At 46.9% G+C, this 21910-nt stretch overlaps 1 protein-coding gene across 1 annotated transcript; it reads left to right on the top strand.

The window, feature by feature from the left end:
• Positions 1-938: 938 nt before the first annotated feature.
• LOC128405838 (elongation factor 2) lies at positions 939-20011 on the top strand. The gene is made up of 15 exons (XM_053372835.1): positions 939-1079; positions 3526-3740; positions 4716-4897; positions 5122-5333; positions 6377-6555; positions 7779-7884; positions 9092-9205; positions 10170-10308; positions 11145-11340; positions 12970-13228; positions 13402-13509; positions 16568-16921; positions 18409-18591; positions 18694-18826; positions 19752-20011. The coding sequence occupies exons 1-15, from the start codon at positions 1077-1079 to the stop codon at positions 19943-19945; spliced, it is 2577 nt and encodes an 858-aa protein (XP_053228810.1). The 5' UTR covers positions 939-1076; the 3' UTR covers positions 19946-20011.
• Positions 20012-21910: the final 1899 nt, after the last annotated feature.

Below are 21910 nucleotides of genomic sequence, written 5' to 3'. Positions count from 1 at the left end.
GTGTGGTGGAGTCTCCTTCTCTGGAGGTCTTTAAGCAGAGGCTTGACAACCATATGTCAGGAGTGCTCTGATGGTGTTTCCTGCTTGGCAGGGGGTTGGACTCGATGGCCCTTGTGGTCTCTTCCAACTCTATGATTCTAAGATCTCATCCTCTGTCGTCCTCTTCTCCTTGTGCCCTCCATCTTTCCCAACAGCTGGGTTTTTTTGCAGGGAGTCTTCTCTTCTCATGAGGTGGCCAAAGTCTTGGAGCCTCAGCTTCAGGATCTGTCCTTCCAGTGAGCGCTCAGGGCTGATTTCCTTCAGAATGGAGAGGTTTGATCTTCTTGCAGTCCATGGGACTCTCCAGAGTCTCCTCCAGCACCAGAATTCAAAAGCATCAATTCTTTGGCGATCAGCCTTCTTTATGGTCCAGCTCTCACTTCCATACATGACTACTGGGAAAACCATAGCTTTAATTATACGAACCTTTGTTGGCAAGGTGATGTCTCTGCTTTTTAAGACGCTGTCTAGGTTAAATAGAGGTTTTAAAAAAATAATGAAAATAGGTACAAATGAGCATTATTATTTTTAAAATATAAAATGCCTGCGAATGGGATACAATAACCACACAGAAATCAAAATAAAAATCAGTGCTAATATGATTCCTTTATTACCATAAATAAAAAATATAGCAGTTTCTTCATCGCCTCCCCTTTGCAATCAGGCACCGTACCCACGTGCCCGCTCACTTCCGCACTGATCAAAAAGTTCTCACTGCGCAAGCGCGAGAACCATCCAAACATTCCTTCCGTCCTCTTTTTTTCCCGCCTCTAGGATCAAAGAGCTGCGTCGAAGGGGCTAGAGCGGCCGTGTTCCGGATTCCTTCCCCAGGCCCCTCCTCCTTTCCTTACGAGCCACGGCCCGCCCCTTGCCGGCTCCTATAAAAAGCAGCTTGTTGACGTCAGCGTCCTCTTCCGCCCGCTCGGCCCCTGCCAACGAGACAGGGCTACCCGAGCCGCCGCCATTGTTGCCGGCCTTTCTTTTTCCCCCCTGCCCCTTCTGAAGCGCCTGCGGAGAATCCGGCGCCATCCGCCAACATGGTGAGGCATCGGAGGCTGGGGTTGGGCTGAGGGGAAGCGGGGGGCCTGGGGCGAAATGCGGGGCCGGGTAAGGCCGCGGGGGAAGCGGGGCTGAGGCTCCGGGGCCTGCTGTGGGCTTGGAGGCCTACGGAGAGGGAGCGGGGCCGGTGGCGAGAAGAGGCCCAGGCCTGGGAGAGGCCTGGAAAGGAAGCAGATAAGCTAAAAGGGCGAATCAGAACCAAAGCAGCTCTGTTATAGCGACGGGAAAAGCTGCTTGCTAATGTTGTGGCCGGGGAATTGGGGGTGAAAAGAGGGGCACTAATAATAAAATAATTAAAATTAAAAATATGGGGCTCCGAAGGGTGTGGCTGGACCTTAATAATGTGGGTGGGAGAGGACTCGCCCCCAAAACCCCATGTTAGTCCTACTCGAGAGTAGGCTCATTGCACTGATAGGTAACTCGGGGCCCTTCAATTTCATTTTTTTATAAAAAAGATATTTATTGAAGTTTTCGAAAAATAGAGAAAAAGCAAAATTTAAAAACACATAGAATTTACATTCCTTACTTTCAATAACATATTTCCCTTCAATTTCAGAGAGGTTCCACTTAGGTGGATACAAACCTCTTTTTTAAAGTAACCGTTTAAGGTAGCATTTATTTCTCTCTATGCTCAACGTTTTGTTTTTTTTAAGGGTTCCCCTTTATTTTTCCTTCCCCTTGTTTCTGCGGCAGAATAAGCCTACCCCCCTTTTTCAAATACAAAAAGGATTTTGGATTGGAGGATATGCTAGGGCAAATAGGTGAATTTCATTTTTACATGAAATGCGTGCTTAATGTATGTAGTATGTACACATGCATGTTAAGGGTCCTTGAGCCTCAGCCTAACCTCACAGGGTTTTTAGGGTAAAAAATGGAAAAGGAGAGGTCTAACCTCACGGGGCTTTTAGGATAAAAAGTGGAAAAGCAGAGGGTCACATACACAACCTTCAGTTCCCGGGAGGAAAGGTGGGGTTTAAATGTAATAGCAAGAAATGAATTGATGGAAGGGGGTCACTGGATGACATATTCAAGCCGTGGCGAGTTCTGTGTACGTTTGAAGATAGGGGAGGCTTCCCTTTGGGGAGCTACGAAATAGGGGGAGAATAGGTCTTGGAATCACAGTGAAAACTAAAAGAATCCCAAAGCTCTGTATGCATCAGAATATATTTGGTTGGCAGGTAAAAATATCTGTTGCGGGGGGAGATAACTTGGGGAAGTGAAGTGATGTGGCATAGTATGAGGAAGCTGGGAGAATGCCAGGATGTTATCTCGGCCAAAGGGAGGTACTGCAGCGTGCAGAGTGGAAATTGTATTTTCACACACTCTTTCTCTTCCCTGCGTTAAAGCAGCCGTCTTATGTAAGCCCTGCGGTCTTTGGCGGGGAGGAGACGCCTAGAGACTTCGGAATTAGATTTTCTCCCGTCCCTAAAGCCCAGTGAACCTGGGTGATTCGTGCCGAAACGATCTGTTCATCCAAACTAGAGTTCTGCGGGTGCTGTTTTAGGAACTGCGACGGGTGGTTTTGTTTCAACCAGACTCCATAGTTCAGAGGGTGTGGAGGCGATCCCCAGTACAACTTGAAAGATTTTGTATGCCCTTTTTTTTTAAGCACATTGAGAACGTGTGTGTCTTTTTTAATGTATCTATAGGCCTTCATGTTTGCCTTGCGATGCCCTTGGAAAAAATTGTGTTTGTTCTGTAATAGCAGAATTGGCACACAGAGGGGCCGGCGTGACTCAGTGAAGTTACGTACTTTATTATACCAGGTCAAACTGCTGATTCATCTAGTCCAGTATTGTCTACTCTGACTGAGGATAATAAAAGGGCAGTTCTTTCTAGTTTGTGATAGGCTGGGCTTTCTGGAATGGAAGGCAGATTAGTGCTTTGCCCACCCTGATGCTTAGCAACAAAACGGTTCATATCTAGGCTCCATTCAGAGCTGGCGACAGCTTGGCAACGAGAAACACGTGCGCAGTGCCTTCCCTCTCGCCTTATGAGAGAAACAGTCATGCTTGCAACTGCAGCAAGCAGAAGGTTCATTGGTAACAGGAGTTTGGGCAGATCCACACCATATTAGACTTCTCCCAAAGAATCCTAAGAGCTGTAGGTCGCTAATGGTTCTGAGAATTGTAGCTCTGCTGGAAGTTGTAGCTGTGTGAGCGGGGTGGATTGCAGTTCACAAGATTATTTGAGGGAAGTCACGTGTGTTGGATGCACTTTAAATGTATGGTGTGGGCCTGCCCTAAGCAGGATCTGAAACCACATGTTTCCAAGTTTGGAGGCAAATTCCGTAGAGCAGTTATAGCCAGCTTCCTGATACAGAATGACACCTCAGTGCTTCCTCTCCACCCCCCCCCTTCAATAAAGCAGTCCAGGAACGGCCTGTTGTCTGAAGCAGCCACATTAACCTCCCTTCTGTTGCCCCAGGTGAACTTCACCGTAGACCAGATCCGGGCCATCATGGACAAGAAGGCCAACATCCGGAACATGTCAGTGATCGCTCATGTGGATCATGGGAAATCTACCCTCACAGACTCGCTGGTTTGCAAAGCTGGGATTATTGCCTCTGCCCGCGCTGGAGAAACCCGTTTCACCGACACGAGAAAAGATGAGCAGGAGAGGTGTATCACTATCAAGTCCACGTAAGTCCTTTCCAGAGTCGTCTTCCCCCCTTCTCTATTCCTAAAACTTCCAGAAAAGGAATCCCAAGCAGAAGGCTCATCCAGGCAGGTTTCTTTCGGCTGGGGAAGATTCAAATAGGGGTTTAACTCTCCCATTAAAATCACATAGGAGGTTGGTGGTTTGCACCACCCAAGGGTGGCTGTTGAGCAGAATTCCTGCATTGCAGCTCTGTGTAAGGGGGGCGGGTTACATCAGTCAGCAAAGCCTGAGACTCTTAATCTCTGGGTCATGGTTTCAATCCCCACATTGGGTGAAGGATTCCTTCATTGCAGGAGGTTGGTCTAGATGACCCTTGGGATCCCTTCCAATTCTAGAATTCTGTGATTCGAAAAGGTCTGAAATATTGCTGATTTATGCTGTCAGCATCTCAAGTTGGTAGTGGAAAGGTAGAACTTGTCACTCTTGATGTAATTCAAGTATGTATGCATTAATTCAGTGCTTTTGAAGACAAGCCATAGGCCCTCGATACGTGTATATTGTATTTTATTTGTCTTCTTTTAATGTCTGTAAGCAACCTTGAGTCCCAGTTCAAGGAAAAGGCAGGATTATTGTTATAATTTTATTAAATTTGCATTCTGCTCTGTAACCATAGATTTCAGGGCAGTTCGCAACAGTAAAAAACACAAAATACATAATTAAAATAATGGCAATTCAGTAATTCCCTTCCCTCTCCAACGCACTTTAAAAGGGCATTGGGTGTCAATTAGCCAAAGACCTGGTTAAAGAGGAACATTTTTGCCTGGCGCCTAAAGCCAAACCTCCCTGAGGAGAGCCTGTTCCACAAATGGGGAGCCACTGCAGAAAAGGCCCCGTTCTTGTATGTTCACCCTCCCGACCTCTCATGGAGGAGGAGGCACGTGAAGAAGGGCCTTAGAGGGTTCTTGTGGTGGAACGGTAGTTTAACTGTTAGGAATTTATGCATCTTCTTCCTCCAGGGCAATTTCTCTCTTCTACGAGCTTGCGGAGAATGATTTGGCATTTATCAAGCAAAGCAAAGATGGCTGTGGCTTCCTGATCAATTTGATTGACTCCCCGGGCCATGTGGACTTCTCGTCGGAGGTCACTGCTGCCCTGCGTGTCACCGATGGTGCCTTGGTCGTCGTGGATTGTGTTTCTGGTGAGATGTCCCCCTTTGCCTTGAGATCTAGAGCTATGGCCCCTTGCTGTGGCCTGTCTCCCAAGGACCATATGCCCCATAGGCTGGAGAGGGAAGCAAGGGTGTCCATAGGCTGAAAGAAGCCCCACCTTCTGCATTAGGAAGTTTCGGAGGATGCGGCCCTAACCCCAAGTGCTCGTAGCCCCATAGCGATGACTTGAGCCTTTGTTTCCTCTTCCTCCCAGGGGTGTGCGTCCAAACAGAGACCGTTCTGCGCCAGGCCATTGCTGAGAGGATCAAGCCTGTCCTGATGATGAATAAAATGGACCGGGCTCTGCTGGAGCTGCAGCTTCAGCCAGAGGAACTGTACCAGACCTTCCAGCGCATTGTGGAGAACGTGAACGTCATCATCTCCACTTACGGGGAAGGCGAGGGCGGCCCCATGGGCAACATTATGGTAAGGCAGGCCGTGTTGATGTGCAGTCTTGACCTTTCACCTCTGTGAGCAGCTGTATCATGTTGACCTGTTGAAATTGGGCCTGCTCCAACTGGCTTAAATTATTATTCGTAATCAAGTCACATTTTTGTGTTCTGGTTCCTCAGAACAGCTTGTGCGGTGAGAATAGAAATGAAGTCCATTAAAACCGGGCATATAATGAGTGCTAAACACAAATTAAATACTCAAAATGTATTTTGAAGGTACAAATCCTGCCCGATCCTATTAATGGATCATCGCATCAAAGTCCAGTGACATGTTTTAGGTACCCCTAAAAGCCAGTTGCCCGTGAAAATAATTGATTTTGCCTGGCACCCATAGACGAGACAAATGGTGTGCTTCCCTTGTGGAGAGTGGTCCACAAACTGATCCACCGCTGAGAAGGTTGTCAACCTCTTTATCTCCCTTGAAAAAGGGCCTCAGTGGTTGTACTCAGGAGTGTGAATTGGATGTAACCCCTATTGCATGCCACAAATGGTCGCTAGAACACAGTTACATTGACACTTGAGCACCTCGGTCTGTTCCAAAGCGCGACAGAGAAATCAGTATTGATGTTTAAGCATTAGAATGCTTAGAATCCTAGAATTGTAGAGTGGGAAGAGATCGCCTAGTTTAACTTCCTGCAACACAGGAATCTTTCGCCCACATGGGGCTCAAACCTTGAAATAAAGAGGTCTTATGCTCTACCAACTGAACATGTTTTATTTCTTCAAAATGCATGCCTCACAGGCATTTATTTTCATTGCCTCTGTGGAAAGGTCATATGAAGTTAGCCCAAATTTCTTAGAATAGCCTCACTTTTAGGGAGTGCTGAAGTGAGCTTTCATTCTGTAACTTGAATATGTAATGGAACATTTTCAAAGTCTGTACCCTTCATGGTTTGTTTTTTCCTCTTTGAGAACAGCTAAAATGATAAATGACATATTAAAAGGCGAGCTTCCAGCCCGTCAGGAAGTTGACTCCCTAACTCCATACCTTGATGTGTTCTTCTCCTTGCCTTCCAGATTGATCCGGTTCTGGGCACCGTCGGCTTTGGCTCCGGCTTGCACGGCTGGGCTTTCACGCTGAAGCAGTTTGCCGAGATGTACGTGGCGAAATTCGCAGCCAAGGGCGAAGGGCAGCTGAGCACAGCTGACCGTGCCAAGAAAGTAGAAGACATGATGAAGAAGCTGTGGGGAGACAGGTGAGGGCGGCTTAGGCTTCTGGAGCTACGGCTCTCCTTTAGAATCCACTCTGCAGGTCGGAATGCAGTGGGGAGAACACTTAGAGCTGACCTCCCTTGCAGACAGGCAGGATCAGAGCAAGCACTTAATCCTGAGACTAGTCCTGAAAATTGTCCCCTATCTGTTGACTTGGCTTGGCCACCAAGGGTCAGATCCAGGCCATACATGTGAGGCATGTAGCTTTCTCTAGAGAATGGGGATACAGTGGTGCCTCGCTAGACGAAAAACTCACTAGACGAAAAGGGTTTTCCGTTTTTTGAGTCGTTCCGCAAGACGAATTTCCCTATGGGCTTGCTTCGCAAGACGAAACGTCTTGCGAGTTTGTTTCCTTTTTCTTAAAGCCGCTAATAGCCGTGCTTCGCAAGACAAAAAAACGGCAAGACGAAGAGACTCGCGGAACGGATTAATTTCGTCTTGCGAGGCACCACTGTACATAGCCCTCGAGACCCCACGGATTTCAAGGCGGTGTCAATTTGCAGCACGCCAACTAGGCTCAGAGGACTGCAAAAGGCACAGAGGAGGCTGACTGCTTTCGAGGGGGGCAAGTGAGGAAACGGCAGCCTGTCAAAGGAGTTGGGCGCCTCGGAGCGTAGAAATTTGGCTCTTCCAAAAGATGGTCTTGCGGGCAGCTTCCAGGAGGCCACCCACTTAGGTGGGTACTCTGAGAAGGTGGTAGGCTGGGTGGAAGAAGATTGGAAAAAAATTAAAGTATATTTACAGAAACATTGCAAAATTAATGAATGTTAGAAGGATGCTGGAATGAAGTTGCATGGTTTTAGTAGGAAGGCTTATAAAGAACTAAGTAAAAATGGACTGTTAACGGGTCAAAGTGTAGAATTTAAGGCCAAATTGTGTTAAGATAAACTATAGAACAAAAATTGAGAAAGATGGAAAGGATTTGCTGAAATAGCTATTTGAATTAGAATACAAAAAAGGGAGGTGTGAGGAGGTCGATGAAACAAGTAAATGAAAGATAAAGATATGGAAATACTGGATATGTTTTTAAATGTTTTTGTTTTCAAATGTTTTTGTTTTTCTTATTGTTTTTTTATTGTGCTTTTTATTTTTGAAGTATTGTAATTTTTTATTTTCTTTTTTCTGTAACTTAAACTTTTAATAAATATCATTTAAAGGGAAAAAAAGACACTGCAGAGCTGAAGCTCACATGCCTTTTCGTCCCTAGGTACTTTGACCCAGCCACTGGCAAATTCAGCAAGGCGGCCACCAGCCCAGATGGGAAGAAGCTGCCAAGAACTTTCTGCCAGCTGATCCTGGACCCGATTTTCAAGGTGATGTACTCCGCTCCCAGTTTTCCCTATAGAGTTTCTCGGTGCTCTTTGTGGTTTGGCGCAATCTGACCATGATGATGGAAAAAAATTCTTCACTTTGACCTGACTTGTTAAGTTTGAAGAAGTTTTTGTAGGTCTGACCCAGAGTTTGCCAATCCACACTACAGAACCTCCCGATAAAATGTCTGAGAACCTCCCGGTCGTGCCTTAGTTTCTTTTGGCACCAATAGAAGGGTTCCACTTCCCTCTCTGTGTGAAGGTCCAGGCTTGAGAGGGGCTTCCAACTTTAAAGCACTTGGAATAAGAACGTAAAAATGGTGGTTCTGGCTAATTTTATTTATAGAAGTACAGTCGTACCTCGGGAGGTGAACGGAATCTGTTCCGGAAGTCCATTTGACTTCCAAAACCAAAGTGCAGCTTCTGATTGGCTGCAAGAAGCTCCTGCAGCCAATCAGATGTTCGGCTTCCAAAAATAGTTCACAAACTGGAACACTTCCGGGGTTGCGGCATTCGGGAGCCAAAACGAGCGCTAAGCTGTTCGAAAACCAAAGTACGACTGTACTGATTCTGTTATCCCACCATATAAGAAAATATCAAGGTAGTCTTAATGAGTTAAATTTTAAAAATCGAGATGGTTATTAAGCTGATAAGCCAATGAAAATTAAGTAGCTGCATAGGCCTGGTGTCATAATGTCTTGAAGAGACGCCTGAGAAAAAAACGAGGGTACTCGCTGGAAGAGTGTTAACCAGAATGGGGCTGGATGCCTGACTTCTGTTTGTGGTCATTTGAGCCTCTGTAAACGAGGGGGAACACTGAGCAGCTTTCCTCCGGATGATCTCAATGATCAAGTCTGGGGTATGAAGGCTCTGGTGCTCGTTAAGGTATCCCAGGACCCAGTTGTTCAAGTCTTTGTTATATGAACAAAAAAACCTTGAATCTGCCGTGGCAGCCTATGCACAGACAGTGTAGATATTTTAGTTGCGGCTTTTTTCAAGCCAAAAGTCAGGGCAGCCAGCACGGTGTGAAATACAAATGGACTTGTGCATTAGCTGTATTGCCTTTGCCTGTTGCAGTTAGTGGGAAGGAAGCCTGATGAGTGTTTTTCCTTGCTTTGGGAATATTGCTAGAGGAGACATAACCCGCTGCTTCTGTGGGAGCTGCACCCAGCCTAGCCTAACGTCCGTGCAATTATTTCTCCTTTGAAAGGTGTTCGATGCGATCATGAACTTCAAGAAGGAGGAAACCGCCAAACTGATAGAGAAGCTGGACATAAAGCTGGACAGCGAGGATAAAGACAAGGAGGGCAAACCCTTGCTGAAGGTGAGAGGGCGCGTGGCTCATGCCCTAGGAAGGGTAGGGGGGTAGAAGTTAAAACCCCTGCTGGGGTAGGAAAGCCTTCAGTAGGCGCCAGAGGATGAAGCTCAGAGTTTTAGCACACATGGAACACTTAAAACAAATCCTTATTTCCTGATGAATAGCCTTTGGACCAGGCACCCCCAAACTCGGCCCTCCAGCTGTTTTGGGACTACAGCTCCCATCATCCTTAGCTAACGGGACCAGTGGTCAGGGACGATGGGAATTGTAGTCCCAAAGCCGCGGTAGGGGGTAGAGTTTGGGGGTGCCTGCGTAGGGCTATAATGCAACTTAAATAGAAAACTATCTTTGGAAAGGTTTTCCTCCAAAAGCATTTTGTTTTAAAAATCCAATTTAAAAAAAAATCGATTCAAATCAACAAAATTGATTTATATAAAAAAACCAATTTATATTTAAAAAAACCCCAGTTTAAATTAAAAGAAGTTTTTTTTTAAAAAAAAAGATTTTTACCCACCCTGGTGGGATTTACTTCCCCAAAAACATGCATACATGTTTTAATTTAAAAATCCAATTTAAATTAAAAAGATGCAATCCCCTCCCCCCAATTTTTTAAAATAAAAAACCAATTGGTTTTTATCCACCCTGATTCGTGGTGACCTCGCTATGTGACTGGGATAGATGGCTCTCCTCTCTGAACTCAAAACAAAAAATTTTTTTCCTTCCAGTAGCACCTTAAAGACCAACTAAGTTAGTTCTTGGTATGAGCTTTCGTGTGCATGCACACTTCTTCAGATACAGAAGAAGATATGGTATCTGAAGAAGTGTGCATGCACACGAAAGCTCATACCAGGAACTAACTTAGTTGGTCTTTAAGGTGCTACTGGAAGGAAAAAAAATTTTTGTTTTGACTATGGCAGACCAACACGGCTACCTTTCTGTAACTCTCGTGGTTCCTCCCTCTCCTTCCCAGGCTGTGATGAGACGCTGGCTGCCGGCCGGGGATGCACTGCTGCAGATGATCACCATCCACCTGCCCTCTCCTGTCACCGCTCAGAAGTACCGCTGCGAGTTGCTGTACGAAGGGCCCCCTGACGACGAAGCTGCCATGGGTAGGTAGCAGCCCCCCTGAAGAGGAGCAGGGTGCCCCATCCCCAGAAAGAGGTTGACTCTCTAGCGAAGAGAGTGGCCGAACAGAAACGGTTGCAGTTTTTTCTGGTCCCCTAGAGCCTTTAAATGGGACGCTGGTGGTGCTGTGGGTTAAACCACAGAGCCTAGGACTTGCCGATCAGAAGATCAGCGGTTCGAATCCCTGCGGCGGGGTGAGCTCCCGTTGCTCGGTCCCTGTTCCTGCCAACCTAGCAGTTCAAAAGCACGTCAAAGTGCAAGTAGATAAATAGGTACCGCTCCGGCGGGAAGGTAAACGGCGTTTCCGTGCGCTGCTCTGGTTCGCCAAAAGCGGCTTAGTCAGGCTAGCCACATGACCTGGAAGCTGCACACCGGCTCCCTCGGCCAGTAAAGCAAGATGAGCGCCGCAACCCCAGAGTCGGCCACGACTGGACCTAATGGTCAGGGGTCCCTTTACCTTTATTGTCCTCAATAAAAGGCTGATCGCCAAAGAAAAACAAAAACCCCTACATTTGTATAACCTTTCCCCCCTTAATTCAGGCACAATTTTAATTGTTCAATGGAAAAGCACAATAACTTCTGTGTGGCATTTGTTATCCGATATACTTCCTCTACCAGCATTTCCGTGTGCTGCTCTGATTTGCCAGAAGCGGCTTAGTCATGCTGGCCACATGACCCGGAAGCTGTACGCCGGCTCCCTCAGCCAGTAAAGCGAGATGAGCGCCGCAACCCCAGAATCAGTCACGAGTGGACCTAATGTTCAGGGGTCCCTTTACCTTTAGAGCCTTTAAATAGTCTTTTTTTCCCTTTCCTCCCCCAGGAATTAAGAACTGCGACCCCAAGGGCCCCCTGATGATGTACATCTCCAAAATGGTGCCGACCACCGACAAAGGCCGCTTCTATGCCTTTGGGCGCGTCTTCTCGGGCATAGTGTCCACCGGCCTGAAGTGCAGAATTATGGGACCAAACTACACCCCAGGCAAGAAGGAAGATCTCTACCTGAAGCCAATCCAGAGGTCCGTTTTTCAAAAACCGCCGGGCTTTGCTTCGCGCTTCCCGTCCCTGTCCGCAGGCTCGCGTGGGCTTTGGGGTGGCAGGAAGTAGCAGCTGAAAAGAATATAAGAGTCCAAGAGCAAAATCCCACCTTATCCAGCAATTCTGTTCTGCAGAGCCCAGCTACATGTAGCTCTAGAAAACATAACCAGGCTGGGTGTGAGTGGGTTTAACACACTTGCGATTCCAAGGCCACCGCCTTAAGTGAGTGGAGAAGCGGAGAACTGAGTGAGTCTTAGTTTGCCAGCCCATGCTTTAGATCAGGGGTCAGCAACCTTCTTCAGCCGTGGGCTGATTCTTTTGAGGGGCCAGACTATATTTTTTTGGGGGGGGAAACGAATGAATTCCTGTGCCCCACAAATAAACCAGAGATGCATTTTAAATAAAAGCACACATTCTACTCATGTAAAAACACGCTGATTCCCGGACCGTCCGTGGGCCAGATTGAGAAGGCGATTGGGCTGCATCCAGCTTGCGGGCTTTAGGTTGCCTACTCCTGCTTTAGATGTTCATAACCTGTCCCTGGGGAGAGGGGGGATGTGTCAATAGTTTCCCCCTGGCAGTGGCTCATTCCAAAAGACCGCCAGTCCGCCCCCAGAGCAGACTTTCCAGCTCCCATCCCCCCCAAGCTGCTTTTGCTGTCCTGCACCTTCCCAGCGGACGTGGGTGGTGCTGTGGGTAAAACCTCAGCGCCTAGGACCTGCCGATCGTATGGTCGGCGGTTCGAATCCCCGCGGCTGGGTGAGCTCCCGTCGTTCGGTCCCAGCTCCTGCCCACCTACCAGTTCGAAAGCACAACTAAGTGCAAGTAGATAAATAAAGGTAAAGGTACCCCTGCCCGTAGGGGCCAGTCTTGCCAGATTCTAGGGTTGTGCGCTCATCTCACTCTATAGGCCGGGAGCCAGCGCTGTCCGCAGACACTTCCGGGTCACGTGGCCAGCGTGACAAAGCTGCATCTGGCGAGCCAGCGCAGCACACGGAACGCCGTTTACCTTCTCACTGGTAAGCGGTCCCTATTTATCTACTTGCACCCGAAGGTGCTTTCGAACTGCTAGGTTGGCAGGCGCTGGGACCGAACGACGGGAGCGCACCCCGCCGCGGGGATTCGAACCGCCGACCTTTCGATCGGCAAGTCCTAGGTGCTGAGGCTTTAACCCACAGCGCCACCCGTGTCCTAAGGAGATAAATAGGTACCGCTTTATAGCGGGAAGGTAAACGGTGTTTCCGTGTGTTGCGCTGGTGCTGGCTCGCCAGAGTAGCTTTGTCACGCTGGCCACGTGACCCCGAAGTGTCTTCGGACAGCGCTGGCTCCCAGCCTCTTAAGTGAGATGAGCGCACAACCCTAGAGTCGGACACGACTGGCCCGTACGGGCAGGGGTACCTGTACCTTTACCTTCCCACCACTTCTCCACAATTCCCCCCCCCCCCCATTCCGCACGCTTTCCCCTCCTTCCGAATGTCTCAACAAATGAAACTGATCTGTAAAAAAATGTTACTTGGAGAGGAAAAAAGGGAGACATTGCACGTACTTTTGTAAACTAAGAAAATCTTCAATAAAAATACATTTTTTAAAAAAAATCTCTCCCCCTCTAGAACCATTCTCATGATGGGCCGCTACGTGGAGCCCATCGAGGACGTGCCTTGCGGCAACATCGTGGGGCTGGTTGGCGTGGACCAGTTCCTGGTCAAGACGGGCACCATCACCACCTTTGAGCACGCCCACAACCTGCGCGTCATGAAGTTCAGCGTCAGCCCCGTGGTGCGCGTCGCCGTGGAAGCCAAGAACCCCGCCGACCTGCCTAAGCTGGTGGAGGGGCTGAAGAGGCTGGCCAAGTCTGACCCCATGGTGCAGGTGAGCCGGGGTGAATAGCCTGCGTACAAAAACCCATTGAACCCCTTCAAAGGGTTTTTAGGTGTGGGAGATGACGGGGGGCAGCACATTGTGGGTTGGGGGTGGGGGACGCTTCTCGGTTTGGGCTGGGCCTCATTTCTGCTTCATTCCTTTCACTCTCCCCCATCTTCCAGTGTATCATTGAGGAGTCTGGGGAGCACATCATAGCTGGCGCTGGGGAGCTGCATCTGGAGATCTGCCTGAAGGATCTCGAGGAGGACCATGCCTGCATTCCAATTAAGGTAATTGCACCACGTGACGAGTCTCTAGCCCGGTCTTGGGGCTGCAGCTGTCCGGGAGTTGAGAGAAGGTGTGGCTCTAAGACACCAGCGAGCAGGACCCGACCATAAGGGCATCCTCATGGTGCCAGTGTGGTGTAGTGGTTAAGAGAGGTAGATTCGTAATCTGGTGAACCGGGTTCGCGTCTCCGCTCCTCCACATGCAGCTGCTGGGTGACCTTGGGCTAGTCACACTTCTCTGAAGTCTCTCAGCCCCACTCACCTCACAGAGTGTTTGTTGTGGGGGAGGAAGGGAAAGGAGATTGTTAGCCGCTTTGAGACTCCTTCGGGTAGTGATAAAGCGGGATATCAAATCCAAACTCCTCCTCCTCTTCTTCTCACCCCCCTCCCTTGGTTTCCAGCAAGTGGTATTCAGGAGTATTACTAGAATGAATAATAATAATTTATTATTTATTTTTTTTTATTAAATATTTATTAGCATTTTCCAATAACACACTACAAACAAAAACAAAAAATAAACGAAACAAAAAACACAAAAATACATAACATTCAAAACTAAACAAAAATAAAAATAAAAAAACACATAAAGTTTCTAATACTTATTATTCTTAACCTTATTTCTCAGACTTCCTCACACCTCCCCTTCTTGTATTCCAATTTAAATTGTCAGTTCAGCAAGTCCTTAACTTATTTCTTTACCTTAGCTTAAACATTTGTTCCAACATACTATTGCTTTACTTTACTTCTTTTTTCCATTTCTTCAATTTATTTTTAACAGCCTTATTTTCAATTAATTTAAAAAGAAAAGAAACCAATTTTACCTTATTAAAATTACACATCAATACTTATACCTCATTGATTATTTCTAAACCTTTTTCCTAAAGTCGACCAAAATTTCCCTTCCACGATTTACCCAATTTCCTTACCACTAACAAAAAATATAAAAAGCAAATTATCCTTATGTACCCTTTGGATTCCCAACCTCCACCCACCCTTTTCCCGGTTCCAGTCCCCAACCAATATCCATCAGTCTTTATATTATTATTTTTTTTTAGCCTGGAGATCTCACATCCGAGGCCCTTATATCTCTCTCAGTTCCTTTCTGCCGGTCTCTTTGATAGTCCTTGATGTTAAACCCCAAGTCTCGGAGGGGCTCCGGCCCAACAGAATCCATGTCGCTTCCAGCCAGTCCTCCATACTTAAAGGCAAAGCCTATGGGGTGCTCCAACTCTTGTTTCAAATTTCTTTCAAATCCAGATGTCCCCAAAGCTCCAGCTTTCACCAACAAATTTGTAATCCTCAGGTCTTCAGATCTCCTCCAAAAGGGATCTCTCCATTTTCCAGACTCCCATTCAGACCAGGCTTTCCACATCCACTTTTTATTATCCTTTTTTATCATCATGTCAGGCCTCATATTGTAACTCTCCTTTGACTCCTGCAAATCTCCTGCTCCTCCTTCATTTTCTTCAAAAACAACATATTGCTCCATCATATCTACACTTTCAGTTTCATTTATTTGTTCAGTTGAATGGGCTTCCTGTTTCAAGTCCTTATCAGGCTCAAAACTGTTGTTTACTGTCCAGTGTAGTAGTGATACCTTTGTAGACAAAGCATTGTACTCATCTTGCAAGTTTCCCAAGAGAACGAGTGCTCTGTCCAATTCTGCTTGGATTTTACATACTCCAGCCATTTTTGTGATGTAATGTCCCTATTACCCCTCTAGGGGGATTTTAGTTCCTTGTTGTTCCTTTCAGCTCAAAACCAAAAGTCCAGTTATTTTGTATCAGCCCTCCTTATTTTCAACAAGTTATACCAAGTAAACCAGCAAAAACAGCAGAAACAATGTTCTCTTTTTCCAGCTGACAGCTAGCTGACTAGCAGCTCACTTGACAGCTGTCAAAATCTTCAATGCAACAGGCTTTCTCATAGGACGTTCCCGGGTCTCGGGGGGGGGGTGAAATTTCAGCTCCCAAAATTCTTTTTATCCTCCAGTAAATCTTCTTATAGTATCAAAACCGTGAAGTCAGGATCTTTCATTAAAAAAACAAAAAACAGATTCTCTCGACCTTAGCTGCCCAGTCCTTTGCTTTAAATTGTTTACAAAGAGGGGGGGTGAACTTCCTTTTTAGCCCCTTCCCGCTCGTTCCAAATCCAAAATTACAAATTTTTAAAGTTCCAATCTCCGTATTACTCACGGGTTTATATTTTAGAGTCCAATCGGTCTTGGAAGAAGTTGGCGCTCTCTGTCAATGGCTTGCGGCTTCACTCCGTAGGCGAGGGAGTACTCTCAGCACCACGCCTCACCCTGCCTCCGTTCCGAAGCCTTTAAAAAGGCTCCGTCGCGGATTGGGGGGGCGCAAATGGTGCCCGCCGAGTCTCTGTGTTCACAGGCATCCGCGCCTGTGATTTTAAGGGTCCCCGCTTCGCCGCAGCGGCCAGACCCAGACGCTACGGAGCCGATTCCCTCCGGAGCTCGGAGGGAATCCGCCATTAAACAATGGCGCCAACCCGGAAGTTGTAATAATAATTTATTATTTATACCCTGCCCATCTGGCTGGGTTTCCCCAGCCACTCTGGGTGGCTTCCAACAAAATAATAAAATACAATAGTCCGTCAAACGTTGAAAGCTTCCCTAAGCAGGGCTACCTTCAGATGTCTTCTATATAGAATAAGAGGCCAAGGAGAGCATATGTTTAGAGAAGATTGGAAAACATTTTTTGAATATACGGGGTCAGAATTGTGTACACTTTGAAAACCCTGTCAGCATTAAGATAAATTCAACAGTGTCAAAAAGTTTTGATGGATGCAATAATGGAATACTGAATGGCATAGCTTTTGTAAAATATGCAGGGATTTATAAACCGCCAAAAGAGAGGAAGGGATGTCATTGATCTCTTAAGAATGTAAAAAATGAGAAAATTAATAAAAAAATTATAATAAATAAAAACAAAGCCATTGCTACAGACTATCTCAAGGCAATGTACAAGATGCAATAAACAGTCCGCATTGGCTTTGAAGCGGCTAGGGACTTAAATTTTTTTTAAAAAAATCTTTCTGGCAGAAATCCGACCCAGTGGTCTCTTACCGTGAGACGGTCAGCGAGGAGTCGAGTGTTCTGTGCCTTTCCAAGTCTCCCAACAAGCACAACCGCCTGTACATGAAAGCCCGCCCCTTCCCCGACGGCCTGGCCGAGGACATCGACAAAGGAGACGTCTCCGCCCGCCAGGAGCTGAAGACACGGGCCCGTTACCTGGCCGAGAAGTACGAGTGGGACGTCGCCGAGGCCCGCAAGATCTGGTGCTTCGGCCCGGACGGCACTGGCCCCAACATCCTGACGGACATCACCAAGGGGGTGCAGTACCTCAACGAGATCAAGGACAGCGTTGTGGCAGGCTTCCAGTGGGCCACGAAGGAGGTAAGCAAGAGTGGGCGCCCCTCATCGCAGGGCGGCGGGCTGTCTGCGCCCTGCCTTCTTGGAATGGAGCAGAGACTTGCTGCAGTTTCCAAATAATAATTTATTACTTGCACCCCGCTCATCTGGCTGGGTTTCCCCAGCTGCTTTGGGCGGCTTCCAACAAAATATTAAAATACAATAGTCCGTCAAACATTAAAAGCTTCCCTAAACAGGGCTGCCTTCAGATGTATTCTAAAAGTCTGGTGGTTGTTTTCCTCTTTGACATCTGGTGGGAGGGCGTTCCACAGGCCCTCTGCCTGGTTCCCTGTAACTTTTGAGTGCTTTGTCACATCAGCCCCTCAAGGCTGTGTTCCAGCTTTAGGAAGTTGAATCAGCCTCGTATGTGATTTCCTCTTGCCCCTCCCCCTGAGTTGCGATGGGGCGTCCTTTTCAGGTGTTCACTTTTCCTTGCTGGTTGTTGCTTGGCGTGCGTTTCTCCTCCTTGATCGAGGGGGGTGGGGGTGTCGTCTCCAAATTCCTCTACCTCCTGCTAGGTGCTCTGTCCATTCCCCCTCTGAGGGCATGGGTACTGCCCAGCACACACACACTACCTCTTCCTCAGGAGGAGCTGCCATGGGCAGTGGTAGAGGATGAGGCTTTCAACCTCAGGGTCATAAGTTCTGGTCCCACATAGGGGAAAAGATTCCTGCATTGCAAGAGGACAAGACCTCTGGGATCCCTTCCGAGTCCATGGGACGACTGTACTGCGGGGCAGGGATGGAAAGGGAATCAACGGATATTTGCACCTCCCCTGTTTCTAGTCTCCAATTCTCTTTTCATATATAATAATCATCATTAGTTTTCAATTACAATAACTCAGTAACAGCCTCATTATAACAATGGCGAATTATATACAATTGCTAATTCCAATTATTCAGATGCCAGATTAAATAATTTAGGTGGCCTCCCATGTGCTAGAATTGATGGTTTGATTATTTGCTTTATTTCTGTGTTCCAAAATCTTACCCATCTCAATTACACTCCAGTTAAAATAACAGTCCCTCTTGCAACAACTGCAGTACTAACGACATCTATTCGTATTGACATGTTACCTTAAACCTCCTGTGTGTGACAGTTATTCTGTCCATGATGTTCCTTCCCACCCTTGTAAAATATTACGCCTATCCTTTCTCAGTTGTTGCTGCTCTCCATCATATCTAGACTCCGATTCTCTGCCCCTTAGTAGATCACGCTCTTCCCATCCTCTGCTCCCCCTGGGCGACTCCTCCTCCTCCTGGCTCTGACAGTTTGCAGGAAGAAGGCTGACCATGAGCTGAAGGAGGCATTGGCTATACCTTTGCTTCTTGGCTGCTATGGCAGAGTGCTTAATTGCTTTTTTTAAAAACAACTACGTTGCCTGCTTCAGAGAGGAAGGACAGAAAAGTTGGGTTGAATGCAAACTAGAAAATGATTTTCTCTCCCACCCCCAACCTCTCTCTTTTCTCCAGGGTGCCCTTTGCGAGGAAAACATGCGCGCCGTCCGCTTTGACGTGCACGACGTGACCCTGCACGCGGACGCCATCCACCGCGGAGGTGGCCAAATCATTCCCACGGCCAGAAGGTGCCTCTACGCCTGCGTGTTGACAGCTCAGCCCCGCCTCATGGAGCCCATCTACCTTGTGGAGATCCAGGTGGGAGACTAGAGCCAGGCTGTGTTCTTAAGAGGCGGCGGCGGCCCGCTGGCTTGACTCTGTGCAGTCCTGTAACGTATGCCCACTTTCTTCCCCTTTCAGTGCCCAGAACAGGTTGTGGGTGGCATCTATGGCGTGCTGAACAGGAAGCGGGGGCACGTCTTTGAGGAGTCCCAGGTGGCCGGCACCCCCATGTTTGTGGTCAAGGCCTATCTCCCTGTCAACGAGTCCTTTGGTAAGTCAGCACTTATCAGCCTCCCTTGGCACTTGCATCTTCCAGGTAACCTTTGTCAGCAGCTGGAGGTGTGAAGGATCGATCAGAGGTTCTCTCCCAGGCTAATCTGAGATGGCTGCTACAAAGTTGAGCAGGTCTTGCCTTGGTAGCAGACTTCTCTTCCTCTTAAGTACCGCATTTTTCACTCTATAAGACGCACCAGACCACAAGACGCACCTAGTTTTTGGAGGAGGAAAACAAGAAAAAAAATATTCTGAATCTCAGAAGCCAGAACAGCAAGAGGGATTGCTGCGCAGTGAAAGCAGCAATCCCTCTTGCTGTTCTGGCTTCTGTGATAGCTGCGCAGCCTGCATTCGCTCCATAAGACGCACACACATTTCCCCTTACTTTTTAGGAGGGAAAAAGTGAGTCTTATAGAGCAAAAAATACAGTACGTTTCTGAGCACAGTTCAAAGTTTGGGAATGACCTTTAAAGCCCTAAATGGCCCATTATACCTGAAGGAACATCTCTACCCCCATCGTTCAGCTTGGACACTGAGGCCCAGCTCTGAGGGCCTTCTCGGTAGTGGCGCCGTCCCCGTGGAACGCCTTCCTATCAGATGTCAAGGAAATAAACAACTATCTGACTTTTTAGAAGACATCTGAAGGCAACCCTGTTTAGGGAAGTTTTCAGTGTTTGATGTTTTCTTGTGCTTTTAATATTTTGTTGAGAGCCCCCTACAGTGGCTGGGGAAACTCAGCCAGATGGGTTGGGTATAAATTAATAAATTATTACTAATATTATTTATTAAGGTAGATGCCTCCAGCATGCTGCTTTTAGCTAAGACAATGTGGGGTGTGTGGGTAAACTTGAACACCTGTATTTCTGTCTTACGGTTTTGTTTGCTTATAGTATAAACTCTTCTCTCTCCTTCTCTCTTCACAGGCTTCACTGCTGACTTGAGATCCAACACAGGTGGCCAGGCTTTCCCCCAGTGTGTGTTTGACCACTGGCAGATTCTGCCCGGAGACCCGTTCGACAACACCAGCCGCCCCTGCCAGGTGGTCGCCGAGACCCGCAAGCGCAAAGGGCTGAAGGAGGGCATTCCCGCACTAGATAACTTCCTGGACAAATTGTAAAAACCAATCAACCAAGCAGAATTAAAAATGCCACGCCAGATGTAAAAGAATAAATTTAAAAATGTATGTTGTGGGACTCCAAATTTAACTTGCACAATAACATCAGTGCCGCAGGTGTCTTGCAAAAGGCATTGGGCCACTTCCTTACTTGATCTTCCGTCTCGGGGCAGATTTTAAAAAGAGCCGTGTCTGCATTCAGCCTTAGAGGTTCCAGGCCGTCTGCACACGAACTAGCGGGGCCGCTCACCCAGTGCCATTATAACTTCCAAAAATACATTTCCATTTGATGCAACTGAAACGTTGCCCGTCTCCATATTTATTTGACGCTCGGAGCCAAGTGAAGGGGGGGAAACCTGGTTTTTCCTCCCTTGGTTTGCAGGTTGGGGGAGGACAGGCAAACTTCTGAAAAGAAAAGGGTGCGTGAAATTTCATTCCATACTCAAATACTGGATTCGATGGGGAAGGGGGGGCAGTCTGGAGGAATTAGGATTGGGAGAGAAAAGGGGGGGGAGGCTTTTCTAGTTGGGCAAAAGCTAGAAGGCCCGCAGCCTCTCTGCTAAATGGGTGTCATTGTGCAAATCAATGTATTAGTACCACTGGAATAATAAATTTAATAAGACGAGGCTGCCTGTTGTGTTGGATGTCTTTAACAGCTGTTGAGACCTGAGCCCACACACTTGGAAGCAAGGGTGGAGCTCATCTGTGCCGTACGAAAGCAGTTTTATTTAGAAAACGGTGCGCTTAGTGCAGGGGTTGTATGTGTGCGCACAGTCCTTTGCTGGCGCCTGCAGGACTGTTGCAATGAGGCCTGCGGCAAGCATTCAGCTGTAGCTGCAGTGTGTGGTGCCCAAAACAGTTTATCTGGTTCGGCAGATAATGCCCACAGGCCTCAAAAAGATGAGTGGTCCTTGACTTGAAGCTTCACAGCTCCCTGATTTTGGCGTAGGTTACTGTCATACGACCCAGGGTTGGTCTTTCCAAAAGACAATAGAATTGAAGCCTGTAGAGCATTAGCGGCTGAAGGCCTCTGGGTTTAATTTTTGTGAATAGCTGGTCAAAAACACACACGATGGTTTTCGAAAACTCCCAGCAATCACATCAGGATGAGTGCTCATTAACTTGTAACCACCCCCTCTTCCCTTGCAAACGACAGGCTCCATGAGGAATAGATATAATCTAACCTGTTCGCAAGCAATCGAAATAGGTTGCCTGGGGACTCTCACAGGCAATGAACAAAGGCCAGTAGCAATTGAGTGAATGATATATTTGCGATAATTAAGAGGTATACACACTTCACTGAATTAAGTGGACTTGTTTCAAGTTTCCTGAAACAATAGGCCAACCAAAACAATGGCTATCCTTTGAAAGTCACACTTCTCTGAATTAGCAAATCCAGCCCAACATATGCCATAATGTCTAAATTAGGCTGAAGTGGACATTGAAACGAGTGGCAGAAAACTGCATTGCTGTATATTACAGGAAATTGCTTGCATAATGTGTGTATGAGCAAAATTGCATATGAAAATCTGGATGTTGGGAGAAACTTTCATTAGAACTTTTAACAAGCAAGCAAACGCCCCACCCCGAAAAACAAATGTGCAACTGAATGTGTGATTGGGGAAAATGGGAATCAAATTGCCATTTTTTATTGGTTTCCACATATCACAGAAAAAAAGAAAATACTACAAAACACACAACAGGAAAAGAAAAACACAAAAGAGAATTCTTACTTCAAATCTCTAATTCTCGTTACATTGATACCTGACTTCCTCAAATCCCCTCTAACTGAATTTCATTATAACCCCTGTATAATAGTACTCCAAATTCATATTTCTAATAATATTCACTCCTTTCATTTACTATCCTCATCTCTTTTATTAATATTCAAATCCTTAATATTTACTACCACCTATTCTTATTCTGCCCCTAAGCCTATTTGTTCCAATAATTCCCTTATATCACAAT

Source organism: Podarcis raffonei, chromosome 18 (genome assembly GCF_027172205.1).
Source record: "Podarcis raffonei isolate rPodRaf1 chromosome 18, rPodRaf1.pri, whole genome shotgun sequence".
In the NCBI taxonomy this organism is placed as follows: Eukaryota; Metazoa; Chordata; class Lepidosauria; order Squamata; family Lacertidae; genus Podarcis; species Podarcis raffonei.
This window is presented reverse-complemented; position numbering and strand designations above follow the sequence as displayed.

Bases quoted from the DNA above. Each gene is read 5' to 3' on its own strand.
- LOC128405838 (XM_053372835.1), top strand. The intron at 3,741-4,715 runs GTAAGTCCTTTC...TTCTTCCTCCAG, and splicing joins TGTATCACTATCAAGTCCAC to GGCAATTTCTCTCTTCTACG. The intron at 10,309-11,144 runs GTAGGTAGCAGC...TTCCTCCCCCAG, and splicing joins TGACGACGAAGCTGCCATGG to GAATTAAGAACTGCGACCCC.